Source organism: Taudactylus pleione, unplaced genomic scaffold, assembly GCF_031769625.1.
Source record: "Taudactylus pleione unplaced genomic scaffold, aTauple2 ptg000114l, whole genome shotgun sequence".
In the NCBI taxonomy this organism is placed as follows: Eukaryota; Metazoa; Chordata; class Amphibia; order Anura; family Myobatrachidae; genus Taudactylus; species Taudactylus pleione.
This window is the reverse complement of record NW_028284516.1, coordinates 1,332,670-1,348,717: the sequence shown is the minus strand read 5'-3', so window position 1 is coordinate 1,348,717 and position 16,048 is coordinate 1,332,670. Positions and strand designations below refer to the sequence as shown.

Here is a 16,048-nt window from a genome sequence, read left to right as displayed (position 1 = left end):
CCCACAAATCGCGCCATTACAGCGCGAGGGGGCGAAGCCTAAGGATTTAAGCAGCCGCTGCATAAAAAGTAAGTGTGACACCAGATAGAGGGTGAAAGACACTGGGTGACAGGTAGAGGATAATGGGGAGAGGCAGTTGGCGATATATAGGGAGGCACTGGGCTGGATGGAAAGAGGGCAGTGAGATGGTGGTGGGACAAGGGAACACTAGGCTGAATGATGGAGGGACACTGTGACTGGAGTGACTGGGGGGTTCTTGCTGGGGGACAGTTAGATGGAAGCAATGGGCTGGTTGGGGAGAGAAGGGGGTAGACACTGGGATGGAGAGCCATTGCGAAGGGGGAAGCACTGGGCAGGATGAGAAGGGGGCAGTGAGAAAGGAATGGGAGGGGGGATCACTGTGACTGGACTGTTTGCATAGTACCTGTGCCAAATAGAATTGCACATAGTACATGTGCTGGGGTTTTGGAATTGTAGAGAGCAGAGCAATGATCTGCAACACAAAGATGTCATCTGTGGAATTGCTTTTGCACATGTTTTGTCTTGCAGCTCATTGTACTCTCTCTCTCTGCAATACCAAAACCCCTGCACATATAACTATGTGCAATTCTAATATATTTTGCACAGACACAGCGTGTGAATTCAAAATAAAAATACATCTTAACTTACTTATATGGTGGTTTCTCTGTGAAGGGGGCTTCTGAAGAAAATGATCCTCCCTGAGTAGACGGGGTCTTCAGTCAGTATTCACTATTCAAGTAGGAAATCCCATTGCCCGGAAGATGCCTGTTTGTGTAGGACAGAGGTTCAACCAGACTCGCCACCTGCGTCCCCTCCGGTCTCCTGTTCATGTGTCACTCTAGCCTCCTACTCTGTGTCCCATCTATCCCCGTATCTTTCCAGCTACATGCTCTGTGTCAGCCCCAGCCTCCTGCTCTGTCATTTGTAGCCTCCTGCTCCCTGTGTCACCTCCCGATCTCTGCAGCATTCCAGCTTCCTGCCCTTTGTCTCCTCCAGCTTCCTGCCCTGTGTCTCCCTCAGATCCCTGCTCCATTCCAGCTCCCTGCCCCATTTCTCCTCCACCTCCTGCTATGTGTTTCCCCCAGATCTCTGCGTCATTCCAGCCTCCTGATCGCTGTGTCACCTCCAGATCCCTGTGCCATTCCAGCTTCCTGCCCTATGTCTCCTCCAGCCTCCTGCTCGCTGTGTCACCTCCAGATGCCTGAGCCATTCCAGCTTCCTGCCCTGTGTCTCCTCCAGCCTCCTTATCCCTGTGTCACCTCCTGCCCCATGTCCCCCTCCAGCCACCTGTGTCTCTCCAGCCTTCTTCCTCGTATAACCTCCACCTCCCTGTGTCATCTTCTGCCTCCAGCCCCATGTCCCCTCTAGCCTCCTGTGTCTCTCCTGCCCCCTGACCTGTGTTGCCTCCAGCTCTTTTTCACCTCCAGCTCGCTGTGTGACTTAAGCCTACTAATACATGTCATTCTAGTCTCCTGATCCGTGTCACCTCCTTCCCCATGTGACTTGTGCTTCCAGCTACCTGCCCCCCGATCTTTCCAGCCTCCTGTCCCCCTATCTTTACAGACTCTGGGCCTGATTCAGACCCGCTCGTGAGCGCTCGCAAGCGGGTCGATGTTGGCCCAGTGCACATGCGCACGTCGGAGCCGGCTCCATCATGCGCATGCGCGAGACCCGGATAGCGACGGGCAAGCCGTCGCTCCGGGTCTCGCACCAAAGGGGGTGTGCTGTCGATGGTGAGTGACAGCACGCCCCCTTTGGTGAGCATGCCGGGGGCGTGGCTAGCCAGATGGAGGCGTTCCCATGGGAATGCCTATTGTCTGGGGCCGGCCCCACTGAAATCACAAGTGATGTCAGTGGGAGTGCTCTCGGCTCCAATAGAGCCAAAAGCACTCCAGGGCTTGCAGCAACGAGACCCTACCACAAGGGTCTCATCGCAAGCCCGATGGTCGCGATGGTCTTGACCATTGCGACCATCTTCCAGGCCGCTCGCTATAGCTGTGGGTGGTCACCCACAGCTATACGAGGCCGTTTTAAAAATTAAGAAGGACAGCCCTGATTCAGAGCGAGCGCTCTGTCAGAGCGTCCGGCTCTGAATCAGGGCCTCTGTGCCCTCTTGTCTTTCTTTCCAGCCTCCTTCTGCGCTCCTATTTTTACAGACTCTGCGCCCCCTTGTCTTTCCGGCCTCCTGCCCCCATATGTTTACAGACTCTGGGGCTGATTCAGACCCGGTCACAAGCGCTGAGCGCTCGCAACCAGGTCGTTGGTGGCCCAGGGCGCATGCGCACGATGGAGTCGGCTCCGTCGTGCGCATGCGCGAGACCCGGATAGCGACAGGCACTCCGTCACTCCGGGTCTCGCACCAAAGGGGGTGTGCTGTCGATGTTGAGTGACAGCACGCCGCCTTTGGTGGGCGGGCCAGGGGGGTGGGTGCCCAGACGGAGGCGTTCCCATGAGAACGCCTACCATCTGGGGCCGGCCCCACTGACATCACAAGTGATGTCAGTGGGAGAGCTTTCGGCTCTGTGAGAGCCGAAAGCTCTCTGGGGCTTATGGCCACGAGACCCTACCACAAGGGTCTCATCGCAAGCCCAATGGTCGCGATGGTCTTGACCATTGCGACCATCATCCTGGCCGTTCGCTATAGCTGTGGGTGGCCACCCACACCTATGCGAGCGGCCAGGAGGCCGTTCTAAAAAAAAAAAAGACTGGCCCTGATTCAGAGCGAGCGCTCTGTCAGAGTGACCGGCTCTGAATCAGGGCCACTGTGCCACTTACCGTTTGGTTGCCTGGTACTCCTCTCCCACAGGCCGACGGCTCCTTTGCGGTGGCAGGGAGCATGACGTGATGTCACAAATTCAGTGCTGCAGGCAGCAGGTAGGAGAAACTGTCACACCACCGAGCACGATGGTCTTGCTCGGTGGCGCAGCTCCTGAATAATGGCCGTACCTGACAGTGCCACCATGCTGCAGTGCAGTAAAAATATTTTTTTTTAAAATATACGGCAGGGGGCACGTGCCTTGGTGCCCCCTCCCTTGAATCCACCACTGTCCAGCCACCAGGCATTCATACAGCATTTGGCTGCAGGCAGCTGGTGGCTTCTCAGGACTGAAATAGCACCAGCCCAGGGGACAGATGGCACCCTGCCCCCCGGCCCAGTCCGCCCCTGGTTGTGATAGTGGTAAGTGCACTGGTGGATGGTAGCACTTTTGCCCCTCACTATATTGGTCGTGATATTTTGTACTTGCAGTCTCATATGGTGCTCTGTGCGGCTGTATGGTGGGGAGAGTCTCCAGGTCCATCTGTCCAACGCAAGAAAGATAAGCGGAAAAGCTACACATGTGCGGTGGCACATGTCAGAGGTCGGGCCTGAGCTCCAGTGGGTCCTAGTGACCATCAGATCAACCTATTTTGTGGAGACTTTGGATTGGAGACAGTGCAGGAGAGCACTCCATCCAACAATGCTAACAGAGAAAAGGGCATCCTCAATAATTGATTCTCCCCAGCACCACATTCCATATGGCCAAATCTGAATTGTTGCAATTATTATACTTTCCCAGGTGGACAACCTTGCCTGATATCGAAACAGGGAAGATTTCACCATAGTCAATCCTCGATTTCTGCATATATCCTTAGCAACAAGACAGGCTTTGTAACCGGCAACAGTTCCATGTATGTTCAATTTTTACAGAAGACCAACTTGTTCTTGACTTGACTTGTGGTGACTGGGCCTGTCAACAAGAGTCCACACAATGTTGTCTTGTAATGATGCTATTTCTTTGTCTACTGCTGACTTCCATTCTTCTCAGTCGCTACTTGACTTTGCTTCCAGGATATTTTGAGGTTCACAGAAAGCGATATTTGTATTTCTTGGGGGAGGGGCTATCTTTTATTGTTTCTTACAGAACTCCTGTTCTGCACGTGGGTATCTACACTGGTAGTCTCTAATTCAGACACACTTCCAGTTGTCACCATATCCAACTAAACAAATGTGTGCAGTGATTCATGTTCCAGTTTCACATTGAGTGGTACTGTTTAACAGAACACTACATCCCCGGACTTTATGAACTTTTTACTTGTAATGTCCCATAGTCTGTATCCCTTGCTTTCTTGGCAGTATCCAAGCATGATACATTCCAATGACTTGGGATACAGCTTGCGTCTTTTTTTTTTTATGTGTGCATAAGCTCTTTATCCAAATACTGATATGATTTACATTTGGCATATTGCCTTTTACAGCAACTGTGGGTGCACAATTCTTTAAATATACAGTTGGAGACACTGCTTCTGCTCAAAAACATTTTTCTAGGCCTGCGTCACTTATCATAGTCCGTACTCTCTCCAAAATTGTGCAGTCTGCATGATCACTGACACTATTTAGCTCTGGCATGTATGCAATGGTTAACTGATGCTCAGTGCCATAATTCTTCAGGAAGACGGTTACATTTTTATTTTCGTATTCTCCGCCATTGTCAGATCTCAAAGAATTTTTTCACCTGTTTGAGTTTCCACCAGACTTTTGTAGTCTGCTAGTTTGTTTACCTCTTCACTCTTGGCTTTGATGAATCCTTCTGACTGTTATAGGATCACATGTGCTTCGAGGTGTAAACCATTCTTGATTGCAACCGCAATGTCTCATGGCACCCAAGTCTATGTACCAGCATTTTTTTTCACTGTATCCCTAGGCCAAAATGTTCTTATTGAGAAATTTCGGCAAAGATTATTAAATTAAATAAATTGCGCTAAACTGTCATCCAGGTCTGCGTGGGTGGAGAGTGTTACACTTCTGTTTGCACACACATTTTATGATAAGCAAAACTAGTACTGATGGCTGCCAATGACATTGACCATACATTTTATTTGGTCCTGGACCACCAACCCCGCAAGTGTCCCATGACACTCAGTTTGGGAACCACTGCACCAAGCAGTATTTGAGCATCTAAAGATGCTCAAGGCGGGCATCTCAGTCCTTACACATTGATATGCACAGCCATACACCAGGGAAGGGCTTGTAGCAGTATTAGCATAAAGACACAGGTGCTGCGTTCAACTTAGAACCGGCCCCAAAGTCTTAGCTAAGAGGTAAAAGTCAGGAATAACAAAAGTTTTGTAGAGAACCATATCTGAACAAAATATTATAAAATTACAAAATTTTTAGAAAAATAATTATAAAATAAATTCTTAGCTCCCCAATGGAAAAAAATGATTTGTTTTGCTGGATGTGAATATTTCAGGGAGATATTGCGGTCGGAGAAGGTACATTTAGGAAGAGATTGGCAGTTCTGTGGCTGGATACACAGCGTTTTCTTCAAACAAAAAGACTTGCCTCCTCAGAGGTGCTATGAACCCTGGACTTGTATACTACTTTTAATAGCACATTTTTACCACCTTTCATTTACACTTAAACGAGCATTTCTAGGAGCACCTACAGCAATGCAATGAAAAAGACATATATACTAAAGTCACATCCTGAATTATAAAGACATTACTGATTTCCCTTATCTCTAATGATTAATTTAAGACATAAATAAGGTTAAGGCGAGAAGTATTTTAGGATAAAAACCTAAAAGCAAAGGGGGGTATCCAATTAGCAATTTTACCAAGCGATTGCACGATAACGACGTCATTATCGTGCAATCGCTTGCAAATTGCGCATGCATCGTGCATGCATTGGGCATGTTTTGGTCGGAAACCACCAGCGATGCGCGTGCCCGCTGGTCGTTTCCGACATCTATCATCGCCCGTACATGCTGGTCAACCTGACGATCCCGTCAGGTTCAGCATGTGCAGGGATGATGGATGTGCCTAGATGGAATGAGTGAATGTTCAGTGTCGGCACATCACTAGACATGGAAACGACAGCATGATTACAATGTCGTAATCGTGCTGTCGTTTACATATCTACTAGTGGATACGCAACTTAAGAAGTGAAGGAAGGGGGGTGGTTCTAAAGTAAATACATTTGGACTCTGTTGTGACAAATTTATTGTTTACAGTCTGTTTTTCCTCATGATCCAAAAGACGTGAAGATTCCCCTTAGTTTGCTGTTGGCTTAGTGTCTGTGGGGAGCCAGCTGCACAAGCATAGCTGGTCAACTCAGATTGCTGCCTGTCCCCACATTTGTTAGACCCTCCACGGGTGATTATCTGTTTTGTAGATATATTTTTGGAATATTCTTCAGAATCTGCTTACTTGTTAAAATAAAAAGAGTATAAAGAAACACTGTCATCTGGTTCCAGAAATTCTTACTGTTCCAGCCAGCCAGTGCTGTTGCAAGGTTTCTAGGTGCCCTAGGCAAAATTTATTCCTACCGCCCCTGCCTCTCTCTTACATACCCTCTTTCCAATTCTTACATGCACACTTAACTTTATATATATATATATATATATATATATAAATATAGTATAAGCGGCACTCCGGTATTAAGAAATACACAAGCACAGGATCAACTTTCAATGTTTCGATGCATTTATTGCATCGTCATCCTGATGACGATGCAATAAATGCATCGAAATGTTGAAAGCTGATCCTGTGCTTGTGTATTTCTTAATACCAGGTGCCGCTGATACTGTATGTACAGTATATCTGCTGCTACATGGTAGCATGCTGCAGAGGGCACCCAGGACTTTAGCTTTTTACTAGTGGGAGTGCCATTCTATTGCTGGATAAAATCTATATATATATATATATATATATATATATATATTCATTCAGCGTTTAACAGAGCTGTAGCTAAACTTTTTGGTGCCCTGTGCCAGAAAGAGCATTGGCGCCCCCCTAATTTTTCAAAGGGACATGATGCACCCAAAAAAGGGGAATTGCCTCATGGGGAAGGGCCAGGGAAGAGATAGGGGAGGCCAGGAGATGCTGGGGATGAAATAAGAGAAAGTTATAAGTGAGAATGATAATAAACAGAAATTTGGCAGGCCCAAACAGCGCCCCCTGACCTGTGGTGCCCTGTGCGATGGCACCGGCCGCTCTACACTAGCTTTGTCCCTGGCGTTTAATAACAAAGATCACAGGGGCAATACTGTCCGATAGCTGTATGCCACTGCCAGCTTTGAGTATTATAATGATGCCTCTTTCAGAAACGGCCTGAATTTTTGTACCAGATAGTCCCAGCGGCACCCTTCAGTTGGCGACGCCTTGGGCAGCTGCCTAAAACTGCCTAATGGTAGCACCGGCTTGGCAGCCAGTTTCGGAAAATTACTTCAGTTGACTGCAGGAAGGATTTAAATATGCGTGATGTGATTAGTGCCGTGGTCACAATTGAGTCCATATGAAAGATAGACAGATTTGATGATGGGCAAAATGTACACTTTTGGAGACATCTAAAAGTTAAAGTAACTAATACATGACAAACACCTCGAAAAACTGTCTCCCTTCTGGAAATTATCATCCTACAATCTGCTAAACTTGTTTCTTCTTAAATAAAATAATATATACAGGAAATAGAGCTGAAAAACAAAGTCTAATGAGAAAGGTCACAGCTGCTTTCAACATATTTTCCATAGGCCTCATCATTTTAGCAGTTTGCAGCGTGTATCTTGGCAAGCGTCCTCAAAACAATCATTTGTTCAACAAAAGAAAACTATCAGAAGTGTTTGAAAATATTCAGTTTCGTTTCTAACAAATGATCTGTAATGACTGGTGGGAAGGAACATTTTCCACAACAGACATACCACGGGCTACTCAGTATTGTAGTGTCAGGAGATGTTTCTGCAGTTATATCCTATTCTTGGGCTCAGAGCCGTAGCTATACTTTTTGGTGCCCTGTGCCAGAAAGAGCATTGGCGCCCCCATCATTTTTCAAAGGGACATAATGCACCCAAAAAAGGGGAATGGCCTCATGGGGAGTTGCGGGATGTATCACATTCAAAATTCGTTGCTTGCTACATCCCGTCCATAGGGAGGGATAAGTAAAACTGGAAAATATGTTTCACAAAATATAAGCCACGTTCTACATTTGCATATTTCTCCAATGTCCTATCCCAAAAACCTCACAGCAAAATTAATATATCTTTATTGCAATGGTTCTACTGTCAATCATATTAAATTTGGGAATAATGCCTTAATTTTTTGGGAAGAAGGGTAGGACTTCTGTACTAAGGTACCTGTCGCTTGCCCAATTAAAAGCAGGTATTCTGTCGGTTCAAACAATATTAAATATTCATACCTACGGGAGATCATGGAGGCGATGTCCAAATGGGATCCAGTAGGGTGCACTACTCTCCAGGAAGTCTGGGAGATCTCCCGACATGTGGAATTCTTCTGGACAGTTCGGGAGAGTAGAGATGTACGATATTAAATTATTTGATTAACTACAGTTGGGTGTACTGTCTCACTGGTAGTGATGAGTCTTGTTGCTTCTAAAGCACACAGCAGTGGAATACTTTGCCGAAATTGGGACAGTTAAGAGGTATGCTATTTAATGTATACCCTGTTTTCGTCACTGTCTGTCAAGGCGCTAGAACTGGGTGAACTCAGTTCAGGGACCGCAGGGTTGGCCGGACTCGGAGTGTGAATGAAGAGAAGGAAGCTTGGGGGGTTTATAAAGTTCCTCCTTATGAAAGAGAAAATAGAGCTGCTACTGGTATGGATGTCCTGAGGAGGCGGGTGAGGGTCCACAAATGGAAGTTGTCCTTCACGGAAGGCAGCAGGCAGAACTGACACAGCGAAGATAACTGCAGGCAAGGCTGGATATAGCAGGCAGTGATGAAGGCTGTAGCAGTGTTGAGAACTGGAGACTGCACTAGGTGTTGAAGAGAACGCTGATAACTGCACAACAGAGCATACGGATGTCTGTGCTGGTAGCTGGAGACAGCGTTGTTCAGTTGCAACAGCATAGAGTACTGGTGGTGTGAGACTGCGCTGATAACTGTATAGCAGGGAGTACTGGGGTCTGAGCTGGTAGTAAGGAATAGTGCTGATGATTACTGCTGCAGTGATTTACAGAACAGAGCTGTGGCTGAGACCACTCAGGTGAGTTGAGCAGAACAGGACTGTAAGGCTGATGATGGCCACACACGTGAATTGGTCATAATTGTAGTCTGGAACCAGGAAACGGACACTGGAGCTGACTTAAATAGAGCGCTCTATTCCCCTATATAGTGTACAGGTCAGGTGATCAGAACTGCGGACCTAATTGATGGAAATTATATCATGTGACATGACCAAGATGGCAGCGCCCATGCTGAGGTGGCGCGGGAAAAGGTGCAGCAGGAACACTACCCGTGTGGCAAAGTGAAGGAGCTGATGGCGAGGAAGGAGTCTAACAGGACGATGGTGTGACACTGTCCATCACAAGCACCTTCCAAATAAAAAAAAAAAAAAATTTTCATATAGAAATGCATTTTAAACCATAACCACAATCTGATGACCAGGTTGTACAACACAATACTGAGGTTACACAGACATTGACAACAAAATGATGACTTTTAACAAAAGCAGACATAACACTTTATAAAAGGAATTTTATTTGTAGTTGTCCTTTTTACAAGGGCAGTGGCAGTAACCCTGGCTCACCAATCGTATTTCAGTGGTCGAAGCTGTTATCCATAGCAACCACCAATCAGAAGTGTGATTTCAATCTCTAAACTGTTCTAGACATATGCTAATTACAAGCTAATTGGCTCCTATATGTTAACATCTTTCTTGCACTATTTTGCACGTGTGCAGTGTGCACCAATTTGCATAATCCTGCACCTATTACAGAATAAGGTTTCAAGGTGAAGGTGAGTGTAATGTGTATAAGGGACACTACTATGTAGTGTAATGTGAATAAGGAGCACTACTGTGTCTCGTAATGTGAATTGTGGGTGCTAAAGTGTAGCCACGACCTTTCCCTACAAGACCACAACCTGCGGCGCGCACAGGTTATTTTCTTACCCTACACCAAAACAATGTTGTGTTAATGTAGGCACATTATTTTGTTATACCTAAAAAAAAAAAACACTAACGCTGTATAAAAGATTAGATTGGAATGACATTTCCAGATGTTAAAAAATTCTACAATCTCAGAACGATTCCTACAGGTTTTCCCGATTCTATGACCCCAAGTTTACAGTTTCGGCAGCATTGAGGGCATCGCCCGTGTGTCCTTTTCTTTCCTTCTTCTTTTTACGGTTGATTGAGATGAAAACAGCCGCAATAAGTATACCTAAAGGAAGAAAATAAATAGCTTCAAATATTCCTACGATTAATCATGCCAAGATGAAATATCTGCTGATAAATTGCTCTTACTTGTGAGAAAAAATTTAAATGAAAACAACTTTTAAAGTAGACTGAATAGCACAATTACAGTTGCTAGATGGGCCTAGGCTTATTATTGGACCTCAAACCTGCAGTAAAAATATTCCTCATGCTATGAGATCGGTTCATCAAGCTGGTGTTGTTGGAAAGCTTAGACTCGTGAAAGGGAAACGTATGCAGTACAGAATGGTGAAGAGCGGAGTACGTATGCAGAGTGAGGAAGAGGGCATTTGAAGTAGTCATAAGATTGAAAAGGGGCATAGCTTGGTGAGGAGGAGGACATGTGGTAAACAGGCTTGTGAGAAGGAGGGCATGTGTCACAGGGGCTGGGGGGGCATGTGGTAAACAGGCTTGTGAGAAGGAAGGCATGTGTCACAGGGGCTGGAGGGGAGAAGGGCATGAGGTAAACAGGCTTGTGAGAAGGAGGGCATGTGTCACACGGGCTGGGGGCGCATGTGGTAAACAGGCTTGTGAGAAGGAAGGCAAGTGTCACACGGGCTGGGGGCGCATGTGGTAAACAGGCTTGGGAGAAGGAAGGCATGTGTCACACGGGCTGGTGGCGCATGTGGTAAACAGGCTTGTGAGAAGGAAGGCATGTGTCACACGGGCTGGGGGGGCATGTGGTAAACAGGCTTGTGAGAAGGAAGGCATGTGTCACACGGGCTGGGGGGGCATGTGGTAAACAGTATTGTAAGAAGGAGAAGATGTGAAATGCTGGGAAGAAGAACATGTGGTAAACAGGCTTGTGAGAAGGAGGGCATGTGTCACAAGGGCTGGGGGGCATGTGGTAAACAGGCTTGTGAGAAGGAGGGCATGTGTCACACGAGCTGGGGTGGCATGTGGTAAACAGGCTTGTGAGAAGGAGGGCATGTGTCACAAGGGCTGGGGGGCATGTGGTAAACAGGCTTGTGAGAAGGAGGGCATGTGTCACACGAGCTGGGGGGGCATGTGGTAAACAGGCTTGTGAGAAGGAGAGCATGTGTCACACGGGCTGGGGGGGCATGTGGTAAACAGGCTTGTGAGAAGGAAGGCATGTGTAACAGGGGCTGCGGGGGCATGTGGTAAACAGGCTTGTGATAAGGAAGGCATGTGTCACATGGGCTGGAGGGGAGAAGGGCATGAGGTAAACAGGCTTGTGAGAAGGAAGGCATGTGTCACACGGGCTGGGGGGGCATGTGGTAAACAGGCTTGTGAGAAGAAAGGCATGTGTCACACGGGCTGGGGGGGCATGTGGTAAACAGTATTGTAAGAAGGAGAAGATGTGAAATGCTGAGAAGAAGAACATGTGGTAAACAGGCTTGTGAGAAGGAGGGCATGTGTCACACGAGCTGGGGTGGCATGTGGTAAACAGGCTTGTGAGAAGGAAGGCATGTGTCACAAGGGCTGGGGGGCATGTGGTAAACAGGCTTGTGAGAAGGAGGGCATGTGTCACACGAGCTGGGGGGGCATGTGGTAAACAGGCTTGTGAGAAGGAGAGCATGTGTCACACGGGCTGGGGGGGCATGTGGTAAACAGGCTTGTGAGAAGGAGGGCAAGTGTCACACGAGCTGGGGTGGCATGTGGTAAACAGGCTTGTGAGAAGGAGGGCATGTGTCACATTGTAATGGGATCATTTCCGCCATAAACAAACCTATAACTGCCAAAGTTCCAAATAAGATCCCGAGAGCCATTCCAATGGATGGTTTTCCTGAAGTGTCTGCAGGTTCCGTCTCACACTCATTTTTAACTGTACAACTGCATATACGAACTGGGAGAGAAAAACACCTTATCAATAAATGTTTTCATTTTCAAGAAGAACCCTTCATGCAGGATATTAGTAACCATTTAATGCTTCATATTATATTACACTTTAAAGATGCTAAATATGTTTATCTAGTTAGAGCTAAAGTTAGAAAATTTGCCAAAAGTTCTAAAGCTTTATATAGGCTAAAATATGATGTATTTATTTATTTTTACTGAATTCAAGCAACGAGAGCAGAGTCCTTTATGTTCAACTTATCGTGACTATGGTAGAGCTGGTTGGTACATGACCAAACCAGTTTACACGTGGCTGAATGGCTAAAACATGTTTAAACCTAAATGGCTACATATCTACAATTTCATGATGCTAAACTAGAATGCGATAGGTATATGGGGAATAGGAAGACAGTAATTTTCACAAACTATTGTTTTGTGTAGCTAAGAAATTTTTCTACATTTCTTTAATTGTACACCATTGTGTTTACTAACAAATTAAATATGTTTTTGTTTCGGTATTGTTTTAATTTTGTATTCTAAAAATTTATCGGATTTAAAAAAAAAAAAATCATTTTTCACATACTTTAATATATAACCATCTAAGCTGGAACAGGTGACCTTTGATATTTGTTTAAACATTTCATTTTCTAATCTGAAAACTGCAAACTAAAAATGTCAATTGCAAACTGTAAATAATGAGCGGCAGACCTTCTATGCGCACTGTAAACATTAACTGCAAATTTAAAAATGCAAAATCAACTAGACATAGACCGTAGATCGCACCACAAAGATGTACAAGGCCTTCAAATCATTCTCTGCTCCTTACAGAATTAGCAGTCATCTTCTTTGGTGATGGAAGTTCTGTATGGGCATCACAGCCTCATCATCAGATACCCCCTAGTGCCTGCATTCTTGTGCATGCACACAGCATTCTCTGCATTAACTGCTCTACTCCCTTCATTCATCAAGGCAATGGAGCAATCAAGCATTGTCACTCCCCTACCTGGCTGAATACCTGCTGAGTCACTAGACATGAGACAAGCAAAGTTTTCTAACTGTACTGGGAAATAGTCAACTAATCTGCATTAGTAGCTAAATTTTGCCACAGACTGGGATCTTAAATGATCCCAGTCCCACCCTATCCGCAACACATGGCAGAATTAATTGGCGGAACATGTTCCAGCTACATTCGTAGACCACAATTTCCAAATTACAGTGCAGCAAAGCAAAAGGTAAGATTACTTTGCTGAAGTTTTGCTACAAATTTACCTATGTCTATAGCTGGATGGGTGCCGGGGGCCAGGGTGGGGGAGCAGAGGGGCAGCTTAAAATATTTAGATTTCACACAACAGTAACAGGTTATTTTCTGTTTTACAAAGACTGCAATACAACTAGGACCTGAGTCGCATGCAATACTGATGATCACTTAAGTTGGCGATTTTTTGCCGCAGTGCATGCATCTAAAGTTGCACAGAGCATGAGAGTTGCAGGACCAGTTGAGCCGCACTGACTATGGAATTTATTGGGTGTTCCTGAGCAGTGATTGGGAGGTGGCTATGCAGGTGCACAAAGATAGTCCATCTCTGCAGAGATTATACAGCTAGCATAGGGCTGGTGCAAGTCCCAGTGGTGCTTCGGAGGGTTGCAACTGCAGCCATCCAGGGTGTGTGTCCCAGAGCTTACAAAAAGCAGACACACGGATGTACAGCGGAGGGAGGGCTGATACTAGCATTAGCATAATGTGGCATGTGTGAATATGGTAAAAGACAATAACTTGTTTGCTGTGGCATGTGACTCACACTCAGCCTTCTAGGGGTCTATTTACTAAGCAGTGTTAGGAGACAGAGTGAAAAGTAATAAAAAGTGATAAGGTGCCAGGCAATCAGCTCCCAACTGTCATCTCACAGGCTGTGTTTGAAAAATGACAGTTGGGAGCTGATTGGCTGGCACCTTATCACTTTCTTATCACTTTTCACTCTGTCTCCTAACACTGCTTAGTAAACAGACCCCCTTGTGTCTATATACATATAGTGGCACGTAGTAGTTTGTTTCAGTTTGTAGCAATGTAATTATAACTAAAGAAGTGTTTACAAGGATTACCGCCCCCCATCCTTTATATATCCTTCTCCCTATTTAGTAAATAGGAGGATTCCCACAGACCAGTCTTACTATTAGCCTGAGATGCTAATCACATTGCAGCATCGTGTCCTCTGCAATAACACCCCAGAGAGCTCTGCTGTCAGCTTCTGTAGCACTGCAAAGACAAGGACTCCTTATTCCAAAGCTAGCAATCCCTATACATCATACCTGGAATATGGACAGTTGCTTCCAACGGGGGTCGTCCGTTATCTCTAATGATTACAGGAACGTTGATGTTTTGCTTGGGGAACTGTGAATGCTTCATGCGCAGGCGAGCGGAGGTACCTGTCAGTGATTTATATAACACAGTTAATTTATCAATCTTCTATTTACTAAGCCTTGGATGGAGATAAAGTGAACGGGGATAGTGGTCTATTTACTAAGCCTTGGATTGAGATAAAGTGAACAGAGATAAAGTCCCAACCAATCAGCTCCTAACTGCCATGTCACAGGCTGTGTTTGAAAAATGACAGTTAAGAGGTTGGGACTTTATCTCTGTTCACTTTATCTCAATCCAAGGCTTAGTAAATAGACCACTTATTTAATTTTAATTTGTAGTTCGTGGCCATTATTTAGTGGTACTAGTTAATAGATTGTGATAGCAACAGTGCCCCTGCATTAACATGATGTGGGAACCTTTGCTGTTCACTTGCAGCGCTGCCTGGCTTTCTCCGTAGTGGGTGAGATCCAACGTGGTGGCTGTAATGCTTTCCGTTAGGGAATCTGTAGGGGATCTCTCTTGCTACAGAGTACAATTAATATTTGAAATGCAACACCTCTTTGTTAAAAACTTCTCCATGGGATACACTGGATCTCATGTATGACAGGCGCTGGTCAGCACTAAACGCCTTGGTGTTACAAGGTTGGCTCACCCTGCATCAATGACCACAATTACTCTCTGCTCTCAGAGATACCTCCACAAACTACATGTGCAAAAAAAGACCAACCACGGCTCTCAGTACTTCACAACCACCTATTTCATTAAAGTGAACATATCAGTTTTTTCCTAAATAATACTCGGGTTAGCCTCACTTGGGGCTGCCTTTATTACATGTGTAACCTTGGAGTGTTAGCAGTTTATTTTATTTTACGATGGATAATGTGCCTAGCAATGCACTTCTTCACCGAAGTGCAAAATGCTTCCTATTTAAAGTATATGGCAAGCTCAACTTGCCTTATACTTAGCTCAGTGCTGGTGGAACAATCAAGTTCTTTTATTAAGCAGTGTGCCTCTCCACACAGTAAAGCAGGCACCTAAAAATGAAACCTCTGCATCCTGTTAGGGACAGGTGCATGGTGCTATAAACCATGTTATTGCAGCCCTGCACCATACAACACAATGCATATTTTCCTCCATTATGTCTCCAAGGGGAGGGGCCTCATTGATGTGATTCATAGTGAATTGTGTCATCGAATCCCACGCAGTGACCTCTTCATCGGAGAAGTGGGATTTAGGATAGTTTCCTTCTCTTGGGAGCTGGAAAGAGCTCCCCCAAATTCTGGACTCTCCCAGAAATTCTGTGATAGTGGGCAACTGTTATTTTTACATAATTAAATAGTCGCCATTTAAATTATACACGCATTCGGGGCTCACACATTCTTATTCCAAAGCCATTAGTGACAAGACGGTTTGAATTTTTTTTACTAACATCATTCAATGGTAATAAGTTTGATAAAGATCTCAAAGGTACAGGTCTATATGAAACCCGTGACAACCAATCAGAAATTATCTTTCATTGTTGAACTTGCATGAGGCAGTTGAAGGTTCCCTTATGATTGGATGCTATGTAGTGCAGTTTTGAGCAACGTTAGTAAATAACCTTTACGTTCCAGGCCCTTAGGCTCACATTCAACTATAGTGCTTTCAGGATTTGCTCCTACATTGGTGCGTCTGTTTTCTGTG

At 45.4% G+C, this 16,048-nt stretch overlaps 1 protein-coding gene across 1 annotated transcript in view; it reads right to left on the bottom strand.

The window, feature by feature from the left end:
- Positions 1-9,907: 9,907 nt before the first annotated feature.
- CDH17 (cadherin 17) overlaps positions 9,908-16,048 on the bottom strand; it is a 54,457-nt gene continuing 48,316 nt past the window's right edge. The window contains exons 11-13 of the mRNA XM_088471499.1: positions 14,314-14,430; positions 11,900-12,016; positions 9,908-10,177 (exon numbers count right to left, since the gene is read on the bottom strand). Coding sequence (XP_088327625.1) covers positions 10,065-10,177; positions 11,900-12,016; positions 14,314-14,430 — 347 coding nt within the window. The 3' untranslated portion in view covers positions 9,908-10,064. The remainder of the gene's footprint in view (positions 10,178-11,899; positions 12,017-14,313; positions 14,431-16,048) is intronic.